Genomic DNA, 25,158 nt, shown 5'->3' on the forward strand with positions numbered 1-25,158 from the left:
TTTCCCTGTTAAGCCAAGCTGGTCGCCTTCCATATTTACTATTCTTTCGACACATCGGGATGGTTTGTCCGTGTAACCTCAATAGGGATTCTTTGAAATACAGCCAGCTCTCCTGGACTCCTTTCCCCCTCACGTTATTCCCCCAGGGGATCCTACCCATCAGTTCCCTGAGGGAGTCGAAGTCTGCTTTCCTGAAGTCCAGGGTCCGTATTCTCCTGCTTACCTTTCTCCCCTGTGTCAGGATCCTGAACTCGACCAACTCATAGTCACTGCCTCCCAGATTCCCATCCACTTTTGCTTCCCCTACTAATTCTTCCTGGTTTGTGAGCAGCAGGTCAAGAAAAGCTCTCCCCCTAGTTGGCTCCTCTAGCACTTGCACCAGGAAATTGTCCCCTACATTTTCCAAAAACTTCCTGGATTGTCTGTGCACCACTGTATTGCTCTCCCAGCAGATATCAGGGTGATTGAAGTCTCCCATGAGAACCAGGGCGTGTGATCTAGTAGCTTCTGCGAGTTGCCGGAAGAAAGCCTCATCCACCTCATCCCCCTGGTCCGGTGGTCTATAGCAGACTCCCACCACTACATTACTCTTGTTGCTCACACGTCTAAACTTAACCCAGAGACACTCAGGTTTTTCTGCAGTTTCGTACCGGAGCTCTGAGCAGTCATACTGCTCCCTTACATACAATGCAACTCCCCCACCTTTTCTGCCCTGCCTGTCCTTCCCGAACAGTTTATAACCATCCATGACAGTAGTCTAGTCATGTGAGTTATCCCACCAAGTCTCTGTTATTCCAATCGCATCATAATTCCTTGCCTTCACCAGGACCTCCAGTTCTCCCTGCTTGTTTCCAAGGCTTTGTGCATTTGTATATAGGCACTTGAGATAACCTGCTGATCGCCCCTCATTCTTAGTATGAGGTAGGAGCCCTCCCCTCACAGACATTCCTGCCTGTCCTTCCTCCCGGTATCCCGCTTTCCCACTTACCTCAGGGCTTTGGTCTCCTTCCCCTGGTGAACCTAGTTTAAAGCCCTCCTCACTAGGTTAGCCAGCCTGCTCACAAAGATGCTCTTCCCTCTCTTCATTAGGTGGAGCCCATCTCTGCCCAGCACGCCTCCTTCATGGAACACCATCCCATGGTCAAAGAATCCAAAGCCTTCTCTCCGACACCACCTGTGTAGCCATTCGTTGACTTCCACGATTCGACGGTCCCTACCCCGGCCTTTTCCTTCCACGGGGAGGATGGACGAGAACACCACTTGCACCTCAAACTCCTTTATCCTTCTTCCCAGAGCCACGTAGTCCGCAGTGATCCACTCAAGGTCATTCTTGGCAGTATCATTGGTGCCCACGTGGAGAAGCAGGAAGGGGTAGCGATCCGATCCCTCCCCTGACTTGCCCTCCCCAAGCTCTCAGAATCCATCAGACCTCCTTGTGTAGAGGAAACTCATGTACAAGGCATGCCAATATTTGCTTAAACATGCTCAGGTGTGAATGTTCATATAAATATATCCCTTTAAGAGCCATTTGATGTAACTAGAACGTGAATAAAATTTCCACTTAAAAAAATAATTAGACTCCAAGATTTCAAAATTTGACAGACCTTCTGTCACAGCTGCTTATATAGTCAGCTAATTACATGCTCAGCTATAGCTTGGTCTATGGGTCAGAATTATCAAGGAGATAACAAGGAGATATATTTGGTTTATCAGACATTAGTGAATAAATTTCAGTTCTAAATATTAAAATGCACAGGCAAAGAAATATTACCTACTTTTAATAACTATGATGCTTTCTATTGATGGGAAGCTGGCACAAATATAGTACACGCATAGTTAAAAGCAAAAAGTAATTTTTGAGGTACTGGTTTTCTGTAAATATAGTAATTGAGTAATTATTAGGAGAACTATGAATTGTTGTTTTTAAAAACTGAAAATCACTTACATGTGAAACATAACAAATATGTTCCCAGTATTCTTTTAATTAGCCTGACCATATATCAGCAGTAAAAGTGCAAAAGGAGCTAGACCTTGCAATATTTATCAATTATTTTGGTTCGTATTCTTTCCATTATGCAATAATATTAAAATACTATTTTATTATTTCCAGTATAGACTTATTTTAATGATATGAAGATGGCTGTGGAGCTGCAAACTAGGAGCTAATCAAATAAAGTAAATTGGTGTTTCTATCTAGTCCTACTTATTATTGCCGTGGTTCCAGGTGAAGAATAAAAAAAAAAGCAAAATTGCTTTTTCACAGCTGACCAAATGCAGCACAGGTTTAATTTGTTTCCCTTGCAAACCCTCCTATAAACATAAACTAGAATCGTCCAGTAAGAACCTGTGATCACAGAAGAATCTAAGTTCAGGTCTGCAACTTCCTTCCTCCTGCAATCTTGAATATCCTGTAAAAGTCTGAGTGGTGTTCCTGAATGTAAGTATACACGCAAAGCATTTTGATGAGATTGGGTTTTGTAATATACCAAATGTGCATTCTGAGGATTTGTATCGGATCTTGATCTCTTCAGCCTTGCTGTAATCATCAATTTATTACTCGTGGCTGTGTTTGTGTGAGACAGAGATAAGCACCGGAGACCTACCTTCTCTATTTTTTCTTACAACAAGAGAGAAATATAGGAACAATTTATATCAGGTTAAAATTGTTCCTCATTTTTATGAAGATATCCAAGAAACAGCTGGTTTCTATAGGCATTAAACCAACTTGAAACACTGCTATCAAAGTCAGAGACTTTCCCAAGATTTGTAACAGGCTTTTTTTTTTAAAAATAGAAAAAAACAGGAACAGAAGGTTGTAACTTACTAGACTTTTAACCAAACCATTTTAGCTATGTGTTGTCCAGTGACATCTTACTCTGTTCCGTGCTCTGTAATAGAAGGAAAGTTGTTTGTGTTTATTTCAGCCTTGCAAAATCATCATGAAATTGTACTAGGCCAGGTACACAATCTGGACACCCACTCATGCTGTAATGATGATGGTAATGAGAAAATGAATGATATTCTAATCACCCATCAAAAAATTACTCAGCCCAATCAAGTGGGTGTATAGAACTTTTCATGATTGATTTCTATATTTAGTGTTTCGTGTAAGTTCCTTGTGACAAAACTAGCTGTAACAAAATCAGACAAAGTCAAAATGACTCGTTTGTTAGTCTCTAAGGTGCCACAAGTACTCCTTTTCTTTTTTCAAAATGACTCAGTGTCTCACCCTTCATCAATTCAGCATATCCAATCAAACAAAACCATAAAGAAACTAAGACCATATTGATAGTGCTAGTGATAATCTGAGAAAGCACGTAAACAGAAACATCTGGGCTGATGAAAAAGAATAATAGAATTGTCGTATGCACATTAAAGATCATAATTAAGGCTACATTTATGGAAATCAGTGACTTCCAGAGACCTCCATGACATTCTCTGCGTCATTCCCTGGGGCTGCAGGACTCGAGCTGGCAGCAAGTGGGGCCCTGGCAGGGTTCAGGTGACGGGGGGGGCCCCCTGCAAGGTTCTGGCGACAACGTCGCATGGGGGGAGGCGGAAGCTGGGGATGTCCTGTTTTCTCTTTGGGAAAGATGGTCACCCTGCAGCTTTCAGCTGCTGCTGGCAGAGGGGGAACCCCACAGTTCCCAGCCACCACGGTGGCGGGGGAAACCATAGAACCGCAACAGCAAAAGTCATGGACAGGTCACAGCTTCTGTGAATTTTTGTTTATTGCCCATGACCTGTCCGTGACTTTTACTAAAAATAAACATGACAGAATCTTAGCCTTAATCATAATTTGTCGCATTCACCCAAAGACTTGCATGCCCAGTGAACAGAAGGGGTGGTGGGACTGAACCCCCTGACAGCCCTTGAACAGTATTCAAGCATTATCAGGGAAGAAGAGAAATTACTCAACGTCACCCTATGAAATCTCTGAGTGAGGAAAGAGCAGAACCCTTGCAGAGCCACCCCATCCCCACTAATGTAACATTCCAGTCAAATGTCAGAGGGGGTAGCCGAGTTAGTCTGGATCTGTAAAAGCAGCAAAGAGTCCTGTGGCACCTTATAGACTAACAGACGTATTGGAGCATAAGTCTATAAGGTGCCGCAGGACTCTTTGCTGCTATTCCAGTCAAAGGTATCAGAAACCACTGTGACCTTTTGACATCCATCACTAGAAGTAAATCGTCACTCAAAGGTATCGATACCATCTCCATGCAAATCCTAGGCTAAATCTGTCTTGCATAGGTTTTCCTATTTCACGTAGTATCTAAGTGCTGAAACCAAACTGATCAGGATTGAGGAGCTTTATGGACTCCAGAGGTGACTGGAGCTGCCCCATCACTACTTTCTTCACAACCTGCCCTAAAAAGGTGGTGATTTGTGAGCCATGAGGCATACTTCAGCAGGTATGACAAACACCAGTCTTTGAGGTTTTGAAGAGAGTTTGAGTTGACGTGAAATTACTAGAACTTTGTAGAATAAACACGAACACCATATGTAATATCTTTACTGAATTAATCCAGCACTATCTGCAGCTCTGTCAAATCAAGACTGTTTCATTGACGCTAAAAGGTTCATTTTTCAGAAGGTTGTGTAGCAATAGAGAATGGAATCAACTTTAAGAATCCTTAGTTCCAATACACTCAAAAAGTGGTAGGTGTGGTCTTGAGAACAATGCCTGATTTAATCCAGTTAATTATAATTGGTAGAGAGAGGAAATAAATTTTTTATTGCTTATATCAAAATGTTCATAAAGCCCTTCAGCTGAGAGATAGTTGGGGTATAAACTTCCTGGTGACATCCAGCTCTGTCTCAGACACTTAGGAGTGGAAACAGGTAGCAGTTATCCTGCTGCACAGTAAGATTAGCAGGAAGGAGCGTAAAACATTTGACATTATTCTGCTCAGACGAGATCTTATTACAAGATGCCTGAGACACTCTGCTAGAAAGCTGATGGTGAAAAAATATTGTAGGTATGAAAATGGCCCTGTAGCATATATGAAGAGTGCAAAGAGATGCTCAGAGGAAAAGGGCTATGTACCTGCCAGCTGCTGGTATTCATAGTAGTGGCTAAGCTATCATTGGGCTCCTTTCTTTTATATTTCTTTTGCTGTTTCATTGGCCTTGGAAAGCACTCAGGTATCTTGTTAAGAAAACAATTAATATTTTGTTGTATTTTAAATGAAAAATCCTGTGTATTCATGCACCGTAAACACAGAATACAAAATCAATACAAATCTCTAAGGTTCATCCTCTTCTTCCTATCCAGATCACCAAAATTCTCATCCAGGCCTTCTTCATCTCTGATCTTGATAACTAAAACTGCTGCCTCTCTGGCTTCCCTATTCCCACTCTCCAGTCCATGCAAGAGCTAGCTCTGTGCTTTGCCTTCCTTGTTCACTGCTCTGACCATATCACCACCTCTTTGAATCCTTCCATTGGGTCTAACTGTTTCACTGCATCACATTCGAGTTTTTTGTTTTCACTTTCAGGGCCATTCACAAATCTGCCTCTTTTTACTTCTCTTCTTGTCTCTTATTGTGTCACTCTCTCCACACCTCCTTCCATTCTGCCCTGTCCACATGGAACATCCTCCCTGAACTGATCTATAGGGCTCCTTGCTCTCTCCTCCTTCAAACCTCTCCTCTAGACCCATCTCTGTTGAGATGCTTAAAATCAGCTAATTAATGACCTCTTGGGGCAGATGAGAATAGTTGGCACTTAGGGTTTGCACATGTATATCTGAGACTATAACTATCTCTCCTCCTGCTCTTTTGTTTTGGTTTTCTTAGGTTTTGAACTCTTCTGGGTTTCCATAGTATTAATTACTCACAGCCCAGACTCTGGAACAGCCACTTCAGACCCTAGCAACTTTGCATTTGGAGAATTGTGCACTGAGGCTGTACAAGACCCTGTGTTTTATTCAGGTGCTTACAGTAGCTTGGCCCAATACAAGGCACAAAGGAAGTCATGTTCCCCACTCCCTTTTTGAAAATGAGGTGGTGATAGAATTTGGGCTAGTGTATATAGGCCTCGCAGAAGAAATGCCAATATGGTGGATATTATTGTTTGTCTTAAAAGTGACAGGAAGCTGGCTGCTAGGGTGTGTCTTCTCTGTATTTATAAATAGAATTCAGTCAGGTTGCTTGGATAGGGTAGGTTCATCTTCATGGTGAAAGAGATTTGAAGTAGTTTCTTGTCCATGTTCGTTGTGTTCCGTATGGCGGGTATGATTCTGCAAACCTTGCAGGGCGCTATTTAGGGAAAGAGATGGAGGGCACATTAGGTGTATTTCAGAATGAACATCACTTTACCTACATACATGAAGGTGATGCCCAAGTGCAGAAGCAGAGAACAGGTATGTTGTTTTGTTGCAGTCTCTCCACATTGTTTGTTTGCGCTTTGTTTTGACATGCAGTAAAAACAAGGACATAGGCTTAGTCTAGATCATTTCAGCTGGGGTATGGCTCAGAGGAAACATGTCAGTAACACATGGTGTACAATGATGACGTGAGCTTAATTGAGTATTTAGTCCAGTATTGGTGTGAATTACTATTAACCCTATTTACAACAGTTACTGTTTGTTACTGTGTTATTCCTATGTAATAAAACATTCATTACATGTAACCACTTTCAAATAGTGATGCTCTGCATTTTTACAGAAAATGGAGTGTGAAAATCTGGATAAGATGATATTCTTCTCTTGTTGGAATGGCTATGTTTGAAGCATAAAAGTAGGGGGGAGGGGAAGCTGTTTTTCCAGCTGGTCTAAGTATTGCTTTTTTCACCTCTGGTGTGGCTTTGAAACCACAAGCCAATATTGTATGAAACAGACCACTTAATTTGGCTTGTTTAAAGAGTTTTCTTGGCTGGGAGCTATATTGAAATTCTCTACTGGCACTGAAAATGTTTAGTAGCATTTGTTAGTTCCAAATAATTCTTTGCTCCTTCTGAAAATACAGGTGCCCAGACAGAAATATGTTTTTTAAAATTGAATTCTGTAAAAATTGGTGTGAAGTATATTGTGTAGATTTTTCCTCAAAGGTTTCTGTATGTTAATTTGTTTTGTTTATACAAGTTCAGGAGTTTTACTTTATCAAATGTCGCCAGCGAAAGCTTTTCGATGAAAGTTGTTTATTACTGGTGCTGCTGCTAATGTTGTTGTATTTCTTTCTGTTCTTGGTATTCCAAAGCCAAATTACTGTGACTAATGTACCACTGTAAATTTTTGCAACCATCTACATTACTGATGTCTGCATGTGATGCATGGTGTCTTTTTAGTGATTTTTTTTCGTTACAGAAAAATGGCATTTCTGCTATATCAGTTTAGCATATGATGAAACATTTCAACGAAATATTGTAGTGTACCAAAAAGATAATAATGACTGTATATTGGACACGTAGTTATGCTTAGCTATTGATATCCCAAAACTTCAATAGATGATTCCTAAGTGGAAAATGTGTTCAGGTAGTTTTGAAGTTAAGATGATGAACAAAAATGAAAGAGCTATTTTAGGTCTAACATTGATCTAAAGTATGTGCAATGAATACCATGTATTCTGGTATAAATGAATGCCTTTTCTATTTATTTTTTGCTAACATATTCATTCAACTGCTGTTAAACCTACTTATTACCTAATCCCGGTTGATGGATTAAAAGATGTGGTAGACATTCTTTTAAAAATAGACTGCGTACCATAAAATAACCAGCATCCTTTCTCTTTCCCCTTCTTTTTCTTCTATTTTTAGAGCATAGCTCAGCCTACGGGTAATATATCATGGTCAGACAGTGGATAGTACTGACGGGATCTTTTTTTATAACTCTCATTGACACATTTAATTCATTAGGTACAAAATCCCAAGTAAATTTTTGCAGACCATAAAACATAGTTAATCTGGTGAGCAGCAATCAAAGGTGAAAAATTATGTTAAGTCAAATGTAGAATATTGCTTTTCTGTAGAGACTTTGTAGTCTAAATATCTTTCATCATAAATTTTTCTAGTGTGTTTCTTTATGTAATTCATCTGTTTCTTGTTTTCAGACCACAGAATGGTTCTATGATACTGTACAACAGGAAGAAGGTGAAATACAGGAAAGATGGATATTGCTGGAAAAAGAGGAAAGATGGGAAAACCACCAGAGAGGATCACATGAAACTGAAGGTCCAGGGAGTGGAGGTAGGAGAACAAAGGGTTTGTTTTTCAGCAGAAGGAGCAGTGAAAGGGCAGTGCTTCCATTAATTCCTCTTGTTAATGTAAAGTTGTAAATATTATATTTGTATTTGCTGAATTCCTGTTTTCCTCCTAAAAATCAGTATTGTAGTAAAATCTAAATGTGGCTTCACTTCATCAGAATATTGCCCACTCTATAGTTAAGGAGTCAGAGTGTTGGTGAAGATATTGAAGTGTTGAAAAATGTTTTTTGCAAGGTGCATGCTTTTCTGCAGCAGTTAGTTACAAAGGCATGTAAACATCTCAAGCATGGGTTGCTAATCATTTGCAAGTCTTATCTCTCTTAAAAATGGGTAAGCATTCAGTGCCTTCACATGTATATGATTAATATGCACTTACTACTTGGTGACTGGTTTCAGAGTAGCAGCCGTGTTAGTCTGTATCCGCAAAAAGAAAAGGAGTACTTGTGGCACCTTAGAGACTAACCAATTTATTTGAGCATAAGCTTTCGTGAGCTACAGCTCACTTCGTCAGATGCATTGGTGACTGTCATTCAGAATTTCAAGTAGCGCACTGTAACTTTCCCTGATTTTACAGGAAGGACCTGATCTTCCTCCTATTGAAAACAGGAGTGGAATTTACATTGACTTCAGTAGGAGCAAGATTGGACCCTAATTCAAGGCATATTTTGAAAGTGCCTCTTATTGCTCTGCTGTTCTTTTGCTGGGCTGTTCAAAGTCCTGATGCTGATGTAGCTTAAAGTTCTCTCCTAGAATATGTATATTTGCACTACACAGTGACTCCTTGGAGCCGCCTCTTGAATCTTGCATCAGGAAAAGCTATTCAATTGCATTAATATTTTGAATGGGGAAGTGGAGAAAAGATACATTTATTTAAATCTCATTTTATTTTCTAATTTTGCCAAATGGGGAAATGCCCCTGGTTGCCCAAATAGTGAATCCTCTACAACAAATGATTTGCTTTGCATCATTAAATCCTCCAAAACACGAAAGACAGGTTTATTCCATACTTAAGACCAAAATGAGGAAAGGGCTTAACAAGCATCAAGGAAAACTCCATTCTATGAAAGTGACTAGAGAATTGTGCGTGTGTGTGTGTGGACATGCTCCTGCATGCCTACGTGTACATCCTTTTCCTAGAAAGATCATTCCTGATGGAGGCCTCATGAGTTTCATTAATATATTTAAATAACCATTATTGATGGGATTGTTGGTTTGTTTTCAGTTTATACCAACCATGTGCCTGTTCTAATAGACCCAATGCTGCTCTCAGCTGTGTGGCTATAACTCCTATTGTAGTTGATGGCGATGTATAATCAGTGTCTCTAGGCACATATAACAATGTAAATCTGTACTGATGCCCAAATGAAGTGCATTACAATAACCTCATCCAAAGGTGACAAAAGTCTAGAGTACTGTGGCAAGGAATGGTCACAATCTTTTTGTCAAGTGCAGATTAAAAGAACTTTTGACCACTACAGCGGTCTTGTCATCTAGAAGCAATAAAGTTTAGTAACAAAATGGGCAGCATATTACCTGCAACATTCCCTTTAATTGTTACATCAGTGAGCCCCACTTCAACATTTGCTTAACATCAAGTTTCTTAGTAATTCTGTTGATGTCATTGGGAGTATTCATGTGTGTAAAGTTAAGCACATGCTTAAATAATTTGCTGAATTGGGACCCTAACAAGCACCACCTCTGTTTTATTCAGTTTGAGCAACAAACAGTTTGCTACCATCCAAATCCCAATTTAGACCAGAATTTGGGAAAGTTTAAAAAAAAAAAAAAAGCCCCATCTGTGTCTGATGAAACAGAAATACAGCTGAGTATCATCAACAACCTAGTGTACTATCCCCTCCTGTTTTACTCTAGCCTTGAGACGTACTCTAGGAATGATGTGCTCAAGGAAAATGTGAGCCCAGATATTTTTTTCTGCATCTGGTATTGTGTTGCAGAATTTACTGTCTACTGAATTTACAAGACCACTTGAGTTCAATGGATTGCCCTACCATACTGAAGTTTCTGCTGGGCACTTTATCATTATTACATTTTGCAACACATATTATTGAGTTTATTATGTTTAAAATAGCATAAAATGGGTTTTGTTATATTACACCAGAGATGCAACCAGAGCACCAGAGATGCTCTATAATTTTAACGTCTAATACCAATATTTTTTATTACGATGAGCAAAGAAAAGTTACTATACTACAAATTCTGTAAACTCTTTGCTCAGGTTTTTCACAATGAACATTAAAATGCAGACTATCAAAAACAGTCTCCAGGAATCCCATCTACATAACTGTGACCATTGATTAGGACACTCATAACTATAGATAGCAATTTGTCTTCAGCCATTTTTAAAAACAAACCCAGTGTGATGCAGTGATTATTTACGTTATGCGAAAAGCGTCTACTTCAACTGTTGCATAGTCATAGAGTTTAAGGTCAGAAGGGACCCTTAAATCATGTAGTCTGACCCTCTTTACATCATAGACCATTAAATGTCACCCTGGTAACCTGTTTTGAGCACAATAATTTGTTTGTCTAGAGAATAGCTTCCAGAAAGGCACCCGGTCTTAACTTGAAAAGATCAAGAGCTGAGGAATCAACAATTCCCTTGGTACTTTGTTCTAATGGTTAATGATCCTCACTGTTAAAAAGTATAACTTATTTTTAATGTGAATTTGTCTTGCTTCAGCTTCTGACCATTGGTTCTTGTTCTGCCTTTCTCTGATAGACTAAAGATCTCTTTAGTAGCCAGTATTTTCTATCCATGAAGGTACTTATAGATTGTAATCAAGTCACCTCTCAATCTTCTTTTTGATAAGCTAAACAGATTGAGCTCTTTCTCTCTCACTTTGGATAAGGGCAGAGCCGAGGTCACTGCTATGGGTCTGGAGGGCTGATAAGTTTGGATGGACGAGCAGGGGAAAGTTTCATATTGGGTAAACAAAGCAATAGGCAAGCACGGTCTTGGTTCTCAAAGTCAAAATGGTGAAAGACTGGTAGAAATGTGCTTGGCGTTAGGGCTCATAATTGGTGGAACGATATTACCATCCAAAGATATCCCTACAGGGATTTGGAATTCCCTAGACTGAGTGACTAGGAATCAGATTGAACATTTATGTATGTTGATATCATAGATTCCACAACTGTAGCTAGTTTCCAGACAAGGATGCCTAAAGTCTGGATAAGTGAAGACACATGGAACCATGTGAAAGAAAGGAAACCAGCCAAAACAAACTCTTCAAAAACATGTCAAGAGAAAGGAAGGAGCGATATATATACACACAAGAGGATAAAAAACTGTGTGTGAGGAGACAAAAAGAAATACACAGATAGGAATGCCAAAGAAGCTCAAGAGCCTGCTGAAAGAGGTGAGAATAAAACACTTAATCAGCTCAACAAAGTCCTGGCAAGTTTATGTCCACTGAAGTATCTGTGAAGGATAACTGAGGAAAGACTTTAGCAACAGAAAAAGAGAGCCACAGATGGAGCACTTTCAAGAAGTACAGAAAAGACCAATACCATGCGAAACACTGGCTTTGACAAAGAAATGAAACACCCGCAGTTAAAGAACACAACTAGAAGTGGGCAAAATGTTTTCATAACATTTCACATCACAAACATAGAAGTGAAAGACTCAGTAAAAAAGTTAAAACTTGGGAAAGCTGCAGGTGAAGATCATGTCACTAGAGAAGTGCTGAAAGCTTGCAATGATGAGACCATCAATGAAATCACTGAACTCTTGAACAAATATGGGAGCAGGAAAAGCCTCCAGAACAAAGGAAAATAGCATTCTAGTCAAAATACCAAAGAAAGGTGACCTAAAGCAATTGCAAAACTAGTGAGATGTTGCACTCTTTTCAGTGATAGGTTAAGTTTTCTGTAGTATCATCTTAAGCAGAATAAAGGATGTGATTGAGGCAGAGTTAAAGGAAGAACATGGTAAATTTCAATTGAGAAGGCCATATGTTGACCAGATTTTCACCCTACGAATAACAGAGGAGAACATTGAATGGCAAAAACAACTTATCATTAACTTCATAGCTTTTAAGAAATCATTTGAAAGCCTCCATCATGATTGAGTGAGGAACATATTGAAGTAGCATGCAAACAAAAATAATTAATATAACCAAGGCTTTGTATCAAGGTGCAGCATTCACAGTTAAAGTAAATGCAGACTTGAGAGTACAGGTCAATGTAGACACTGGTGTCATACAAAATTCATTTTTGCACTGCTTCTGGTTGGTATTGGCATTGACTTCTTTATGAGAAGAAGTGTAGACGGATATAACAGTACACTAGATTTAGAGTTTGCTGCTGACATTGCTTTTTTAAGTGACTGCTCATGTGAAGACTGAAAGACTGCAGCACTGCAAAAAAAAGTTAGGAAAAAACAAATCTAGCGAGAGGCCCAGCAACTCCCTTCCCAAACATTACTTTAGAAGGCAAAGGAAGACAAGAAATTAGTTAATTTACATATGTTGACAGTAACATGCAAGCCAATGGGGATGTCCAGAAAGAAATAATGTCACAAATTGGCAAGGTGACAGCAGCACTTACCAGCTTAAAGAAGATTTGGTTATCAAAAATCGGCAACGTAAAGATCAATCACAGAATCTTCCGTTCAAATATTATTTCCATCTTAGCACATGGCTGTGAGAGCAGACAGTAAAGATACAGACAGACACCTAAAAGCCTTAGAAAGCAAATGCGCTAGAAAAATACTTGGCATTACATGGAATGAATTTATTTGGAAATAAGGCACTCCTTTTTAATGGCGAGAGTATTTAACCATTGGAACAACTTACCGAGTGTCATGGTGGATTCTCCATCACTGACCATTTTTAAATCAAGTTTGGATGTTTTCTAAAAGATCTGCTCTAGAAATTATCCTGGGGCAGTTCTCTGCCCTGTGCTATCCAGGAGATCAAACCAAATGATCACAATGTTCCCTTCTGGCCTTAGATTCTATGAATAACAAAGGCCAAGATCCATCAGATAGTTCAGTAACTCTTTATCTCTAAAGTTATCCAGAAAAGAAAATAGAAATATTTGGACGTGTGTTAAGAATGAAGCCTGAGCATCTGTCATGGCAATCATGTCATTGGGCAGCTGGAGGAATGTGCCAAAACATCTGACTGAAATAATCTCTTCATAGATCAGTACTCAGAGAAGGAAAACTTATGGAATTAAACAACATAAAGGGTATGCACAGTGTGGCCCAGAGATAGAACAGTCTTATTTGTGCCGTGAGTGACGTCTGATGCCATGAGAAGGATTCAGATTCAGAATCAAATTAATCTTTCAAGTTCCTAATGTTTCATATCCCTTCAGTAATGAAGAGCAACTTCACCCATAAGGGATGAAAATTCTTCTCCAAGGAGTCAGCACAATTGGAGCTGGATGTTGTTTAGGTCCCTACTTTGTACTAAAATGGAAGACTCTTTAGACCTACAAGCATTTAATCATGATTCACTGTGAGAATCCCAAATGTTAAAAAAAAAAATGTCATTGCAAATACCATGGCTCACATGATTAAATAGATTTCATCTAAGGCTTCCAGCAGATGCAGGATACTCTTTCTAAGTTTGACATACCAATAGTCTATTGTAATGCTTTATGTAGTTGTATGTTGAACTCTATTAATAATTTCAAATAAGTCTGGTTCCGTATCAAACAGTGCTAGTTGTAGGAATTCATTTGCTAGCTGTTTTTGGCATATTTTATCTATAAATCAGAGTTTTATTTTTCTGGAAGGCATTTTGATGCAGTATGTTTCCTCTTCATGCTCAAGCAGGAACTCCAACAGTCTTATTATCTATAGTCATAAATGATTATTTTTGAGGATGGATTTTTTTCTTCTCGGATCATTAGCTAGACCACCTTCACTTCCGAGGCTGTGACTCCTGGGTGGTTTCTAGGTAACTTGGCTGACAGTTGCCTTCTCCCCACACTTCCTCATGTGTGCCATGAAAAGGGATAGTTCATCTCCTGGCTACCTGCATTTTGACTGTTGATCTGTTCTCCAGACACCTAGCTTGCCAGTGTACACTTCTGGTTCCCTCACTCTCTGCCTGCAATCTGGACTCCAGTTCTGGCTCCCTTACCCCCTGGTGCCTACTTCCATGAAACAGTGCAAGGAACATGCGTTTTCCCACTCGTAGGGAAAGCTGGAGAGCAGTAGGCAGAGCAGGGATACTGAAAATATAACATTTGGCACTGGTCTACAACAAAATGGTGGATTCCATAACAGAAATGATGGATTCCATGGTATTTTCTTTTTTAAGCTAAATTCTGTGGCTCTGGAATCCACAAGGCCTTGATTGAGATGAACGGAGAAGTTGTGTGAAGCTGGCTAGTGTCTGTCAGCTGATATAACTACTTGGTATATACATCAGGTGTTCAGACGTTGTCTTAAGTGTATTGTTTACTTTGGAGTGGTGCCTGTTGGTGTGAGTATGAGCACGGGGCAGGAAATAGAATGCCCTGCAAATCATTCTGTAAGGCCCACATTCTGCTCTCCTCCCTCCCTCTGGGAAGTAGTTATCCTGAACTCTGACTGCTTTCTTGGGGCCAGATCATCCCCTTATGGCATTGGTGGTGGGGTGGGGAGAGAACACACATTCCCATGCATTATTCCATGGTGGAGAAGAAAGGAGGCAAAAGGCTGCAGGTCCTGCCCCTACCCTGGAGGATTAGGTGTGTCCCTTAGCTGAGTTCTTGTGGCAACAAGGATTCCCCCTGCTTGCTTCTGCTTCCTCCAGGGCCCTGAGGCTGCAGAGGGGCTTAGCAGGTTGCACTCTGTTTCTTCGGGCAGCTGCTGTGGGGAACACTATGCATCTGGTCTGCCTGGTCTCCTGCTCCAGTGCAAACCTTGCATCCTGTAGGGAGGGCTGTGCAGCATCTGGAGCCCAGTGGGAAGGGATGAAGTGCTGCAGGGGCATCTGAGTCCTCTGCCTTTGATACATGCCACTGGGCTGCATGTGTTTTGACGTACTATTCACCCTGACTACGCATGGCAGAGTCAGGTTATAAACTCTTCTTATATATGTTCCCTCCTGTGCTCCTTAATTCTGCTCAGTAAAGCAGCATCATATGGATTAGGCATGCTTAATTTTTAATAACCCTTAGCCATTTTTAAATATTCCTGTCAGGATACTTTTTCTCAAGATTAAATGGTCCAAATCTTGCCACTGTTTCTAAAGTATTTGCTCCTCTTTTGCTTATCATTTTTGTTGCCCTGCACTGACCTCTCTCCAATTTAATTGCCAACATTTTTTCTACTAGGATGATGAATCTAGACCTTGTACTACTGCAGATGTGACCTAATCAGTTCTTTAGTAAGGATCTAGAACAGGGTCCTTAACCATAGAAGATACCTATCTCGATACAGGCCTATTAGCCTTTGCCACTGCTCCTGCATGCTGGGCTGAACATTTAAATATCGGACCTATGCAGCTTCCAGCGTTATGACACATGGTGCTGTGGTTGTATTGCCCTGGGCTAATAAATGGAGGGACTGTCTTCTCTACTAAGTGTGTAGGGCTAAGTATCAATATTGCCATAATTTTGCCGTTAGATGGGCCTTAATTTTGTGAGTCTTTGAGGCTCCCACACCAGCCTGACTTTTAGCAAGCATTGTTCATATTTTCCCAGTGTAGTAGTCAAAAAACAACACAATGGCCACGCTAAGTAAGGGAGATGAAGATGATTACTAACCATTTGGATCCAACCCCTCTCCTTTGCTTTCTTTTGTGGCAGGGCCATAACTCTATACTCCATCCTGCATCTTCATTCCAAAGGACTGTAAAATCATTTGCAAACGCTCAGCTTGCAAGTGATGTGTTCTGTATCTTCTAGTGGCTATGGGAAGTGCCTCACCTCTGGGATAATCCCAGGCCCACGTCATCCAGCCCAAGCACTGAAAACACCCTGAATCACTCCCTAACTAACCTCTTGTAGGATGATGTCTTGTTGCTGCCTGCTAGGTCATTTGGCTCGCAATCTTAAATCTCAGTAACAACCTTCAGTCTGAATTGTAGACGAACTTTATTGTCATTTTCGTGACTTCTAAATGTTACTCACAGAAAATTAAATATTGTCTTAAGTTTTTGATTAATTACTAGTTTAACTCACACCACCTTTTGTTGTGTCAGGCATGGAGTTGTGGTCTTCTGTTTCTGATCTCATTCTAATTGGAAGTGATGTTCTTTACTCGGACACTTAGATAACAGATTTTAAAAAGCTCCTTCTAAAGTTGGGATGATATTGTAGTTACCACATTAGGAATTAACAGGGCATGAAATAACTGTCTGCCTCGTGGCACTGCCAGATCATTTCAGCTCTGCTTGCAGCCAGAAGATAAATAGTATCATACTTCTAGCTGATGGAAAAATACTTACAAAGAAGCCAGCCAAGAACATTGGTAGTATCCAAGTAAAGTTTTTAAAATGGCAGTTAATAGGCAAAAAGGAGAAACAAAATGGGCAATGAAATTACTGACCAGGCAAATTCTTAAAAAGGGTTTTATATTTAGTGCATTTTTATTATGAATTACTTCTTGAATGCCCTCAGCATGCTTTGTGCTGTGCTCATTTTAGCTTTTGGTTGGGAAAAAAAATCTTTTGAAATCAGTTTAGCTCAACTACTTATTTTCAAGGTGTTGATTAACACAGTAGAGGAGAATTTGGTGCATATAGAGAATACAGGTAAAGCAACTTCAGCAAAGCTAGAAAATGTAATAAACTTGCTTAATTTCTTTTCTTATATGTCAGGGTGATGGTGAATAACTCTACGAGATTCTTAATCAAAAAGTTGTCTAGGTTAGCATCATTGGTCACTGTTTCTTCCCATTACTTTCTTGGTTAAACCATCTTCTAGAAAATTTTGGGTAAACCAACAGTGAGAAGTTCACTTGGTCTTTCCCTAAATATCTCTTTTCAAGATCCAAATCCATAGTCCTCCTTTAATTTCTAATTAACTAGGATCCCTGGTGATATGTTGCTAATCAATTCACAGAATTAAAAAATTTAACTAATAAATAATAAGTGGTGTGTTGAAGCAGTAATAGCATATTTCCCGACTGACACTGCTCTGAATTTACAGATGGTTGGTTCAGTTAATGTATTTGCCTTTCCTTGTGCATGAATCTATCTCACTGTCTATAAATTGCATATACACCTGAATGCATAGTAGAATGTTGCTAAAATGAATGAGGTCATATGGTCATAGTAATTCAGGAAGAGGTCTCCTAATAATTGGGAATTCTTCTGTCTTTTAATCTGCTAATGGGATCAAGGGCAAAGGGAGGAAAGAATGGGGGAAATGAGAGGAGAGAAAGATGCTGGAAATGCAGTGAGTACTACAGCATCCAAAAGAGAACAATTCCTGTATTTCTGAATCTCAGTGGAAATCCTGGTCCTAGGCAAATACTTCTCTTGGGCTTGATCTTTTGATGATGCACATCTCTTCGATAACTGGTGATGGAGCCATGCTGAAGTCCAGGACACAGTAATAACATTAAACAGTAGCAGAAGTTGAAAATCTACTTTGAGACCATTTGGTTGTATCATGCTATGAGGCTACTTTCCATTCTGGTACCTCTGATTAACAGGTTGATCTGGAAACTAGAAGGGATAACTTAGACACCCACCAAAGGGAGCAAGCTTCCTTTTGTTTTAAAATTGTGAACCCCAAAACAATGAAAGTAGAGTCAATGGAGAAACCGACAAGGAAAAAGAAATAGAAACCCTGGAATTGCCAGAGTTTTTCTTAGCTCACAAAGTTGCCTTAATTGGTCTAACTGAGCAGTGAGCTTTCTAATAGCCCACTGGGGACTTGGGGAAATCAACCAAAGGCATTTTTATTTGTGACCTTAGCCAATTTGAACCCAGGTCTGCAAAGATTACTAGTCCGTATATTAACCTCATGTCCCCTCCTGATTCCAAATGTAATTGGGAATTAATACTTTCTCCTGTCCTTAAATCACTTGCGTCTGGGTACACATATAGGTATCTGAAATGGCATGGAAGTTATGGCTATGAAACAAAATGCTAACTCTGTGTAGCAAGAGTTGGCTAATATTTTTTTGCTCCCTTCATCTGAGCTCTCAAAACACTTTCCAGTAATTAATTAGCTGAACAATGTACTTGTGAAGTAGGTAAGGCGTATATAGTAACCATTTTACCCACTACTGAAACGCAGCCACCTCTGGGTTGATGGCAGCAGCTGTTTAACAGTTTACAACAACGCTACACAGCTGTTTAGAACAATAAAAGAACAACACTAAATTCAGTTGAAACTACTGGGGAGGGACAAGTATATATAAGAAAGCAGAGAGTCATTATCCAAGTTGAAATTTTGCCAAGATAATGGTATTAACCCCCAAGTCTTACAAAAAGTTCAATGGAATTTTTTAATTGTCATAAATGTTCAGAAATTCAGTGTAACATGAAAGATATTCCAGCTTTGGAGTGCCCCCGAAACACCAGGCTGACTGAGAGAGAAGGGTGCCACTACTGAATTGCCAAGGCCACTTCCAGCAGCACCTCACGCTTACTGGGGGTTTCCCATCAAAGTATCAACCAAGTTTGACCTTGCTAGTTTGAGAGTTGATGGGACCCTACATATATAGAGAGTGGACCATTATCCACCCTGGATGTGTTTCATATATTACAATATGTTAAATTTTGTGATTTCCTTTTTTTAAACTTAATTTGAGTTTTATTAAGTAAGAAACTCCCTTGTGGGGAGAGAGCTGCAGAATTCCAATTTTGTATGCAGAACTTGTATTTAATTATTATCATAACAGTCCCTTAACATTGTTACAGATTAGCCCACAAGGACATATATGGAAATTTTAGACAGGTTTCAGAGGAACAGCCGTGTTAGTCTGTATTCGCAAAAAGAAAAGGAGGACTTGTGGCACCTTAGAGACTAACCAATTTATTTGAGCATGAGCTTTCGTGAGCTACAGCTCACTTCATCAGATGTTTACCGTGGAAACTGCAGCAGACTTTATATACACACATATACATTTATATTTCTGTGTGTATATAAAGTCTGCTGCAGTTTCCACGGTAAACATCTGATGAAGTGAGCTGTAGCTCACGAAAGCTCATGCTCAAATAAATTGGTTAGTCTCTAAGGTGCCACAAGTCCTCCTTTTCTTTTTGGAAATTTTAGAGTATTTAATTTCTATATAAATTCTGAGACATCACTGTCAACATTCACAGAAGACGTCTTTAGGATTTGGATACAATTGTGGAGCACACACATTACAGAGGCTGTGTAACGTTGGTGATGATAGCATCATTTATTATTTCAGCTTGGAAGCTGGGAATACATGTTAAGAACAAAATACCATTCTCTTAGTAAGTGACCAAATGGGCTTTTTCTGCAGTATGTAAAACAGTCCCTCACTCAATCTTAAACTATAGATTGTACTGACAATAGCAGTGAACTGAAAGATGTAAAAACAATTTATTGCTAAATTATTCCTGAAAGGAGAAGCAACTTCTAAGATCACACATTCAAGCAACGCTAATCTCAAAAACTATTTCTAGGGTAGTCTGATCCAATTCACTTTAATTTACATGAGTTTTACTCACCATCAGAGGTGTGCTATGTAGTTTGCAAACTAATTAGGATCACATTGTTTAGTCAGGCTGCTTAATGCATTCCAGCAAAATAGAGTAGGACCAGCTTGGAAAAGAAAATAGAGTTGAAGGTGAAAGACTTCTGATACTAATATGCACACACAAATGTTCGTGCTCACACATGCACTGTGTTTCAAACAAAAACTATTCAAACTCTACCCCAAAGAAGTGACAGGTTTTGCATGAACTTATTCTGGGTGGTTGCTATTAGGGTTTTTTTTTTTAAACCTCCTTTTATTTTTCTACTTCTGTTGGCTTAACTTTCATCTGATTTTCCCTTGCGTATCCTCCCAATCTGACTCAGAGATGGGGTGGTTGCAGTCTGTCATGATTCATCGTGGGGGAAGTAGCTTTTCCCTAGTTATATCCTTGCAATTTGTTCTTGTGATTCTAATTTCTGTCACAGTGTAGTATTTTAGGACTGTAGTGAACTCATCACAGAGCTCCCTCCATCGCAGAGGGTGCCTGCTTCTCTGCCATGTCAGCTACTCCTCTTGAAGAGATAAGTAGGACTCAAGAGTGTGTTAGTACATGCATTTGTTTGTGTTTGAGTTGGTCTGGGATGGATCAGGACATGCAGGAATGAAAGACGGACACAGGGATGGATTTTAAGGAGCAGGCTGCAACTTTAATTTAGCAACTGGGAGGCGTGCAAGTGCCCACCCCTTCTCGCATAGCAGGCACTCATCTGGGTCCGTTGCAGAGTTACAAGGTTCCCACCATTTAACTAGAAGTTTGGGGTCGGGCCTCTTCAGCCTGTACCTAGAACCCAGCTCACTTCTGAATCCTCTCCCACTCCTTCCCCTCCACCCCATAAGGGGATTAAATGGTAACAAGGGAGCCCTTGGTCTTGGAAGACTTCAGGTCTCCCCTTCTCCTTTCAGGCACAATCCCAGACCTTTTTAAGCCACTGTCTGCATGGAGACCAGTGCAAGTTGCGGCAAACTGAACATTCCAATATTTACTATCCTGTAGCACTTACACTGCCGTTCTTTCTCCTTTAATATAACTGTGCCCACCTAATGCTGTGAGGAAGGAAAAACCTACCACATCTCTGCCAGTTTGACCCAATGGGGAAGAATTCTGTCCTGATCTCCCCCCGCCCCAACAAGACCATTGGTCAGACCCTCACCATCCTGGAAGCTCAATATACCTGAACTAGGGGGAGGCAGTGGGGCGGTTGTGGGGGCGCGGAGGGGAGAGGAGGGAGCCTGGCAGCCATAGAGGCAAGATTGCTCAGGAAAGCCTAGAGAAGGTTTGAACTGAGGCCAGCCAATGAGAGGCAAAGAACACCTCCCACACACTGATGCGGGGAGGAGCAGGAGAAGGTTAGAATGTGACAGCAAACTGAGATTCCTTCGGGCACTATCCTGGCATTTTGATATCTCTGCCCGGTGGCCATGCCACAACTTTGCTGGGATGAGATGTCCTAGCCATCACCTCTCTGTTGTATGGGAGTGGCCTGTCTGGTGTCCTTGCCAAAGAGATGCACCCCCTGTGAGCGGCACAGGGACTGCACTATCATTTGTGTCCGGGCTAGGGCTGAGAACCCTGTCACCCCTTAACAAATAATAAGCAATACAGACTAGCTAGAACAGAGCAAAATGGAAAGTGGATTAAAATAGCACATGTAACTTGGGAAAGGGAAAGTCTGTAGCAAGGGCATTTATTAACCATGAAGTATTTTGAAAGGCACGTGGACACACCGGATTTAATAAAATCCGCTGGGAATAGTTACAGTAAAGAGGACACACATTTTTTCTGCATGTTTAAGTATTTACATGACAGTAGAAGAAAACTAGTGCCTGTTACTTTAATCTTTGCTGCCATAATTTACACCCATCTTTAATGATAGATTTGATAGGTAGACATTTACTACAGATGTGTAGAAAATGTTGATTCTTCATGAATTGATTATTTGCAATTTATTTTATTAAATATTCTAGGTTGTGTATGATATACTGAACTTACGGTCATTACAGCATCTTAATGATTCATGTATCTATGGCAGTGCTAGGGAAATCAAAGAGCTAGTTTACAGTTTCTGAAGGAGAATATGGATTATTATTAAATCTGGAATGACTCTCCTGAGAATCAGTTCTGAAGGGAACATACATATCAATAATTCCTCTTCTACATTGGGACCGTAATGTATTCACATAAATTTACAGCGAATGGTTGTGCTTTCTGACAGTTTTTCCTAACACAATGTACACATGGAAGATCTTTTTTAAAAATCCTTCAGCAAATACGTAACATGCTTAATCCCTTCGTGATGATAGCTTGTTTTACAGTTGATAACTTTTAACAATAAAAAGCTTCCTTACTATCTGGGAGTTTCAGAGCCTAAGACCCTGTAGAGACAGGGATAATTTTTTGTATGCGTATGATTTTTTTTTTAGTGGGAATCTTAAAAGTATTTACTTTTTTTTCTTGGATGGGACCTATGATGGCTATTAAATCCTCTAGGGGTCCTCTGAGTAAAAGCCCCAAGAGAAATGTATGCAAATTGTTACTAGGCTTTTAATTTGAGCATATTATTGTGGGAAAGGTTGGTGACAAAAATGCGTAAACTACGCTTTGATGGGTAGAACTTAAACTCTTCAGAATTTTTTTGTCTTTTGGTGTGTTTTTTTAATGCACTTTGGCCAAAAGTGCATAACAGTAAACAGTGCTACATCATAAGAAAATCAACTTTTCCTGATGTCGCTCAACAGCACTTTAAGAAGAATGCTGGCAAGTATGCTATTGCATGTGGTTGAAAACTTAGCAAAGTCTCCTTCCCAAAGAGATGGATGCAACAACATACTGGGCTTGATTCAGATTCCACCTGGCTTTACGTTGTTTAACTCTGAAGACTTCAGTGGAGTTCTTCCTCCTTTGCACAAGAGTGAGTGAGATCAGAATCGGACTAAGTGAATCCCCTGTTATGTTTTTAAAAAAGGAAATGAAGAAATCCACAGGCTCCTTGTTTGTATGTTAACAGTACAATGTGTGGGGATTCGATATTTGTTTGTTGATATTTGCGTGACATCTTAAATCCTTTGTTTTGTTTCCTGGTGGCGCAGACTGAAATGCACCTTGTTTCCAGTATATTGCTGTATAATGTTCAATGTGCTGACAAAATACACACTGGACAAAGGTAATTTAGCAATAATCTAAATTATTATTTAGTTTTCTTAGAAATATTCTGGCTTGCCCTAACCAGAAATCAGGGTCTTCTATACAAAATCTCCAGGTAGATTTTATATATGAAGTTGGACATTTCTCACAAACTTGTATCTTTTGGAATACTTATATAGATCTTATGGCATCTACATGCCCCAGATGCACCAGGTTATCAGAGTTGTTGTTTTTGGTCATTGGAGTATGAGGAGAAAATAGATAGCAGGCAGCACTGAATGTCAACACATGAATGCATCAGTCTTTAGACATTTTTGGTCCAGAAGAGCAAGCTACAGTCTGGCCACAGCCAGTATTCACAGAATTTCTCTCCTTGGCATGAATCCGCAGGGACTGGTGTGCTAGGGTCTTTGTGGCATGATGCTTGTTTTGCATGGGTATGAAAAAAAAAAGGAGAGGATTGTATCATTTCCATCATTCTGAAGCCTAGGATGCCTTTCTCAATTAGTTCTTCTGATTTAGCAAAGGACTTAAGCGCATGCTTAATTTTAAGTATTTGTGTGATCTATCTCTGTTTAGCAAAGCCATTGCACACATTCTTAAATGCTATTGACTTAAATGGGATTTAAGTACATGCTTAACTTTAAGCAAGTGATTGTGTTTTTCTAGGATCATTTGTATGCTTCAAGTCAAGCCTCTGCTTAAGTGCTTTCCTGAACTGAACTCCTTAATACTGAGTAATTCATACCTAACTGTTAGCTTTTCAGTGTAGATCACAGTAGTTGAGATGAACTTTTAAACTGTTTGCTAAAACAGATTAGTGACTGTTCATAGGAAATGTATGAAATAGTAAGACAACACAGTACAACGTTTACATCACATATTATTCAGTCTCCTATAAAAAGGCAATATCCAGTTTATACTAATTAACTACTGGCTACCTGATAAAAGTTTGTTTTGTTTATGTATAGCAACTTAGTCTATAAAATTGTTACTTTGAGGCTTCCAGATGGAATCACTTGGTAAATGGAAGGAGCCTTAGAAGGAGGGAAATGAAAATGAATTCACGAAGAAATAAAGAATCTGTTTCTTATAGTTCCTTTTGCAAATAGTGCTTCCAATGACATATTGTGAATGGACTGAGTTATAACAAAAACAGAAATAAAAGAGAGCTCCAGGGTAGAAAAATCAAGTGTTACACTTACTTTAACTGATATAATGCAAAGCAATGTTTTTTACACTCAATTAGTTCACACATTGTGTTGGACACGAACCAGAATGTAGAACATTTTTTTATTTTGTTTTTACATGATTAAGGGAGATGAGATGAAATAAATTCAGTACATTACCCTCTGTTCTTTCTTTTAGATGCTTTATTCTAGCTGTTGGTTTTGCACTATTTAGTGGGTTAAAGAATTTTTACTCTGGCTTAATCTCTTCCTGATATCGGAAAACTTTTGTAACTAAAACAGAGCAAAGGTTCTTTTTTCAAAGCAGTTTGTTTCACTGTATCAACAATGTATTCTGCCGCACAAAGGTTTATGAAACAAGATTAAGCATAGGAATTTTTATATTGGGATGTTTTATTTCAAAATGTTTGTGTTTTGAATTTTAGTGAAGGATAAATAGTATGGTCGGCTAACAGCTGTTTGGAAACATTTAAGCCGCAAAAAGTGTGTGGCAGAGTATTTCAAGAAGCATAGTTAATTTATTGTGCTTAATGATCTTTCCTTGCGTTTTTAATGTTAATCACTATCATGTTTGATTGCTAATATGACCATTTAATACATCCTGAGTATAGCCACAAATTAAAAAAAAAAGATACATTCCTTTGATAAAATTATTCTCATTGCAGAGAATAAAAAAGGACAAAACCAACCGAACAACAAACCAGGACCCTTTGCCGTTCCGGGTTGTTAGCCAGTAGTAACCTGTCTGGAAAGAATGTGGAGAAAAATGTTGTGTAACCACTTCAGGATTTTTATGATGACATTACAACAATCAGTGTTCGTATAGATCTGTGGGTGATTCTGAACCCCCGAGACCCACACACATTTTATACATACAGTCGGAACGTTGTCAATTGAAGTAACTTGTCGAGCAATATCCATTTTTTTACTTGTGGATTCCGTTGTGAATGAATTCCCAGACTTCAGCTTAAAAAAAAA

The 25,158-nt window shown here is 39.4% G+C and overlaps 1 protein-coding gene across 18 annotated transcripts in view; it reads left to right on the plus strand.

Annotated features, from left to right (window-relative positions):
• The window catches only part of CAMTA1 (calmodulin binding transcription activator 1), a 953,213-nt gene that overhangs the window by 335,185 nt on the left and 592,870 nt on the right, over positions 1-25,158 (plus strand). For all 18 annotated transcript variants that reach the window (XM_073316814.1, XM_073316813.1, XM_073316817.1 and 15 more), the window contains exon 4: positions 8,049-8,184. In XM_073316814.1, coding sequence (XP_073172915.1) covers positions 8,049-8,184 — 136 coding nt within the window. The remainder of the gene's footprint in view (positions 1-8,048; positions 8,185-25,158) is intronic.

This window comes from Lepidochelys kempii, chromosome 18, assembly GCF_965140265.1.
Source record: "Lepidochelys kempii isolate rLepKem1 chromosome 18, rLepKem1.hap2, whole genome shotgun sequence".
Taxonomy (NCBI): Eukaryota; Metazoa; Chordata; order Testudines; family Cheloniidae; genus Lepidochelys; species Lepidochelys kempii.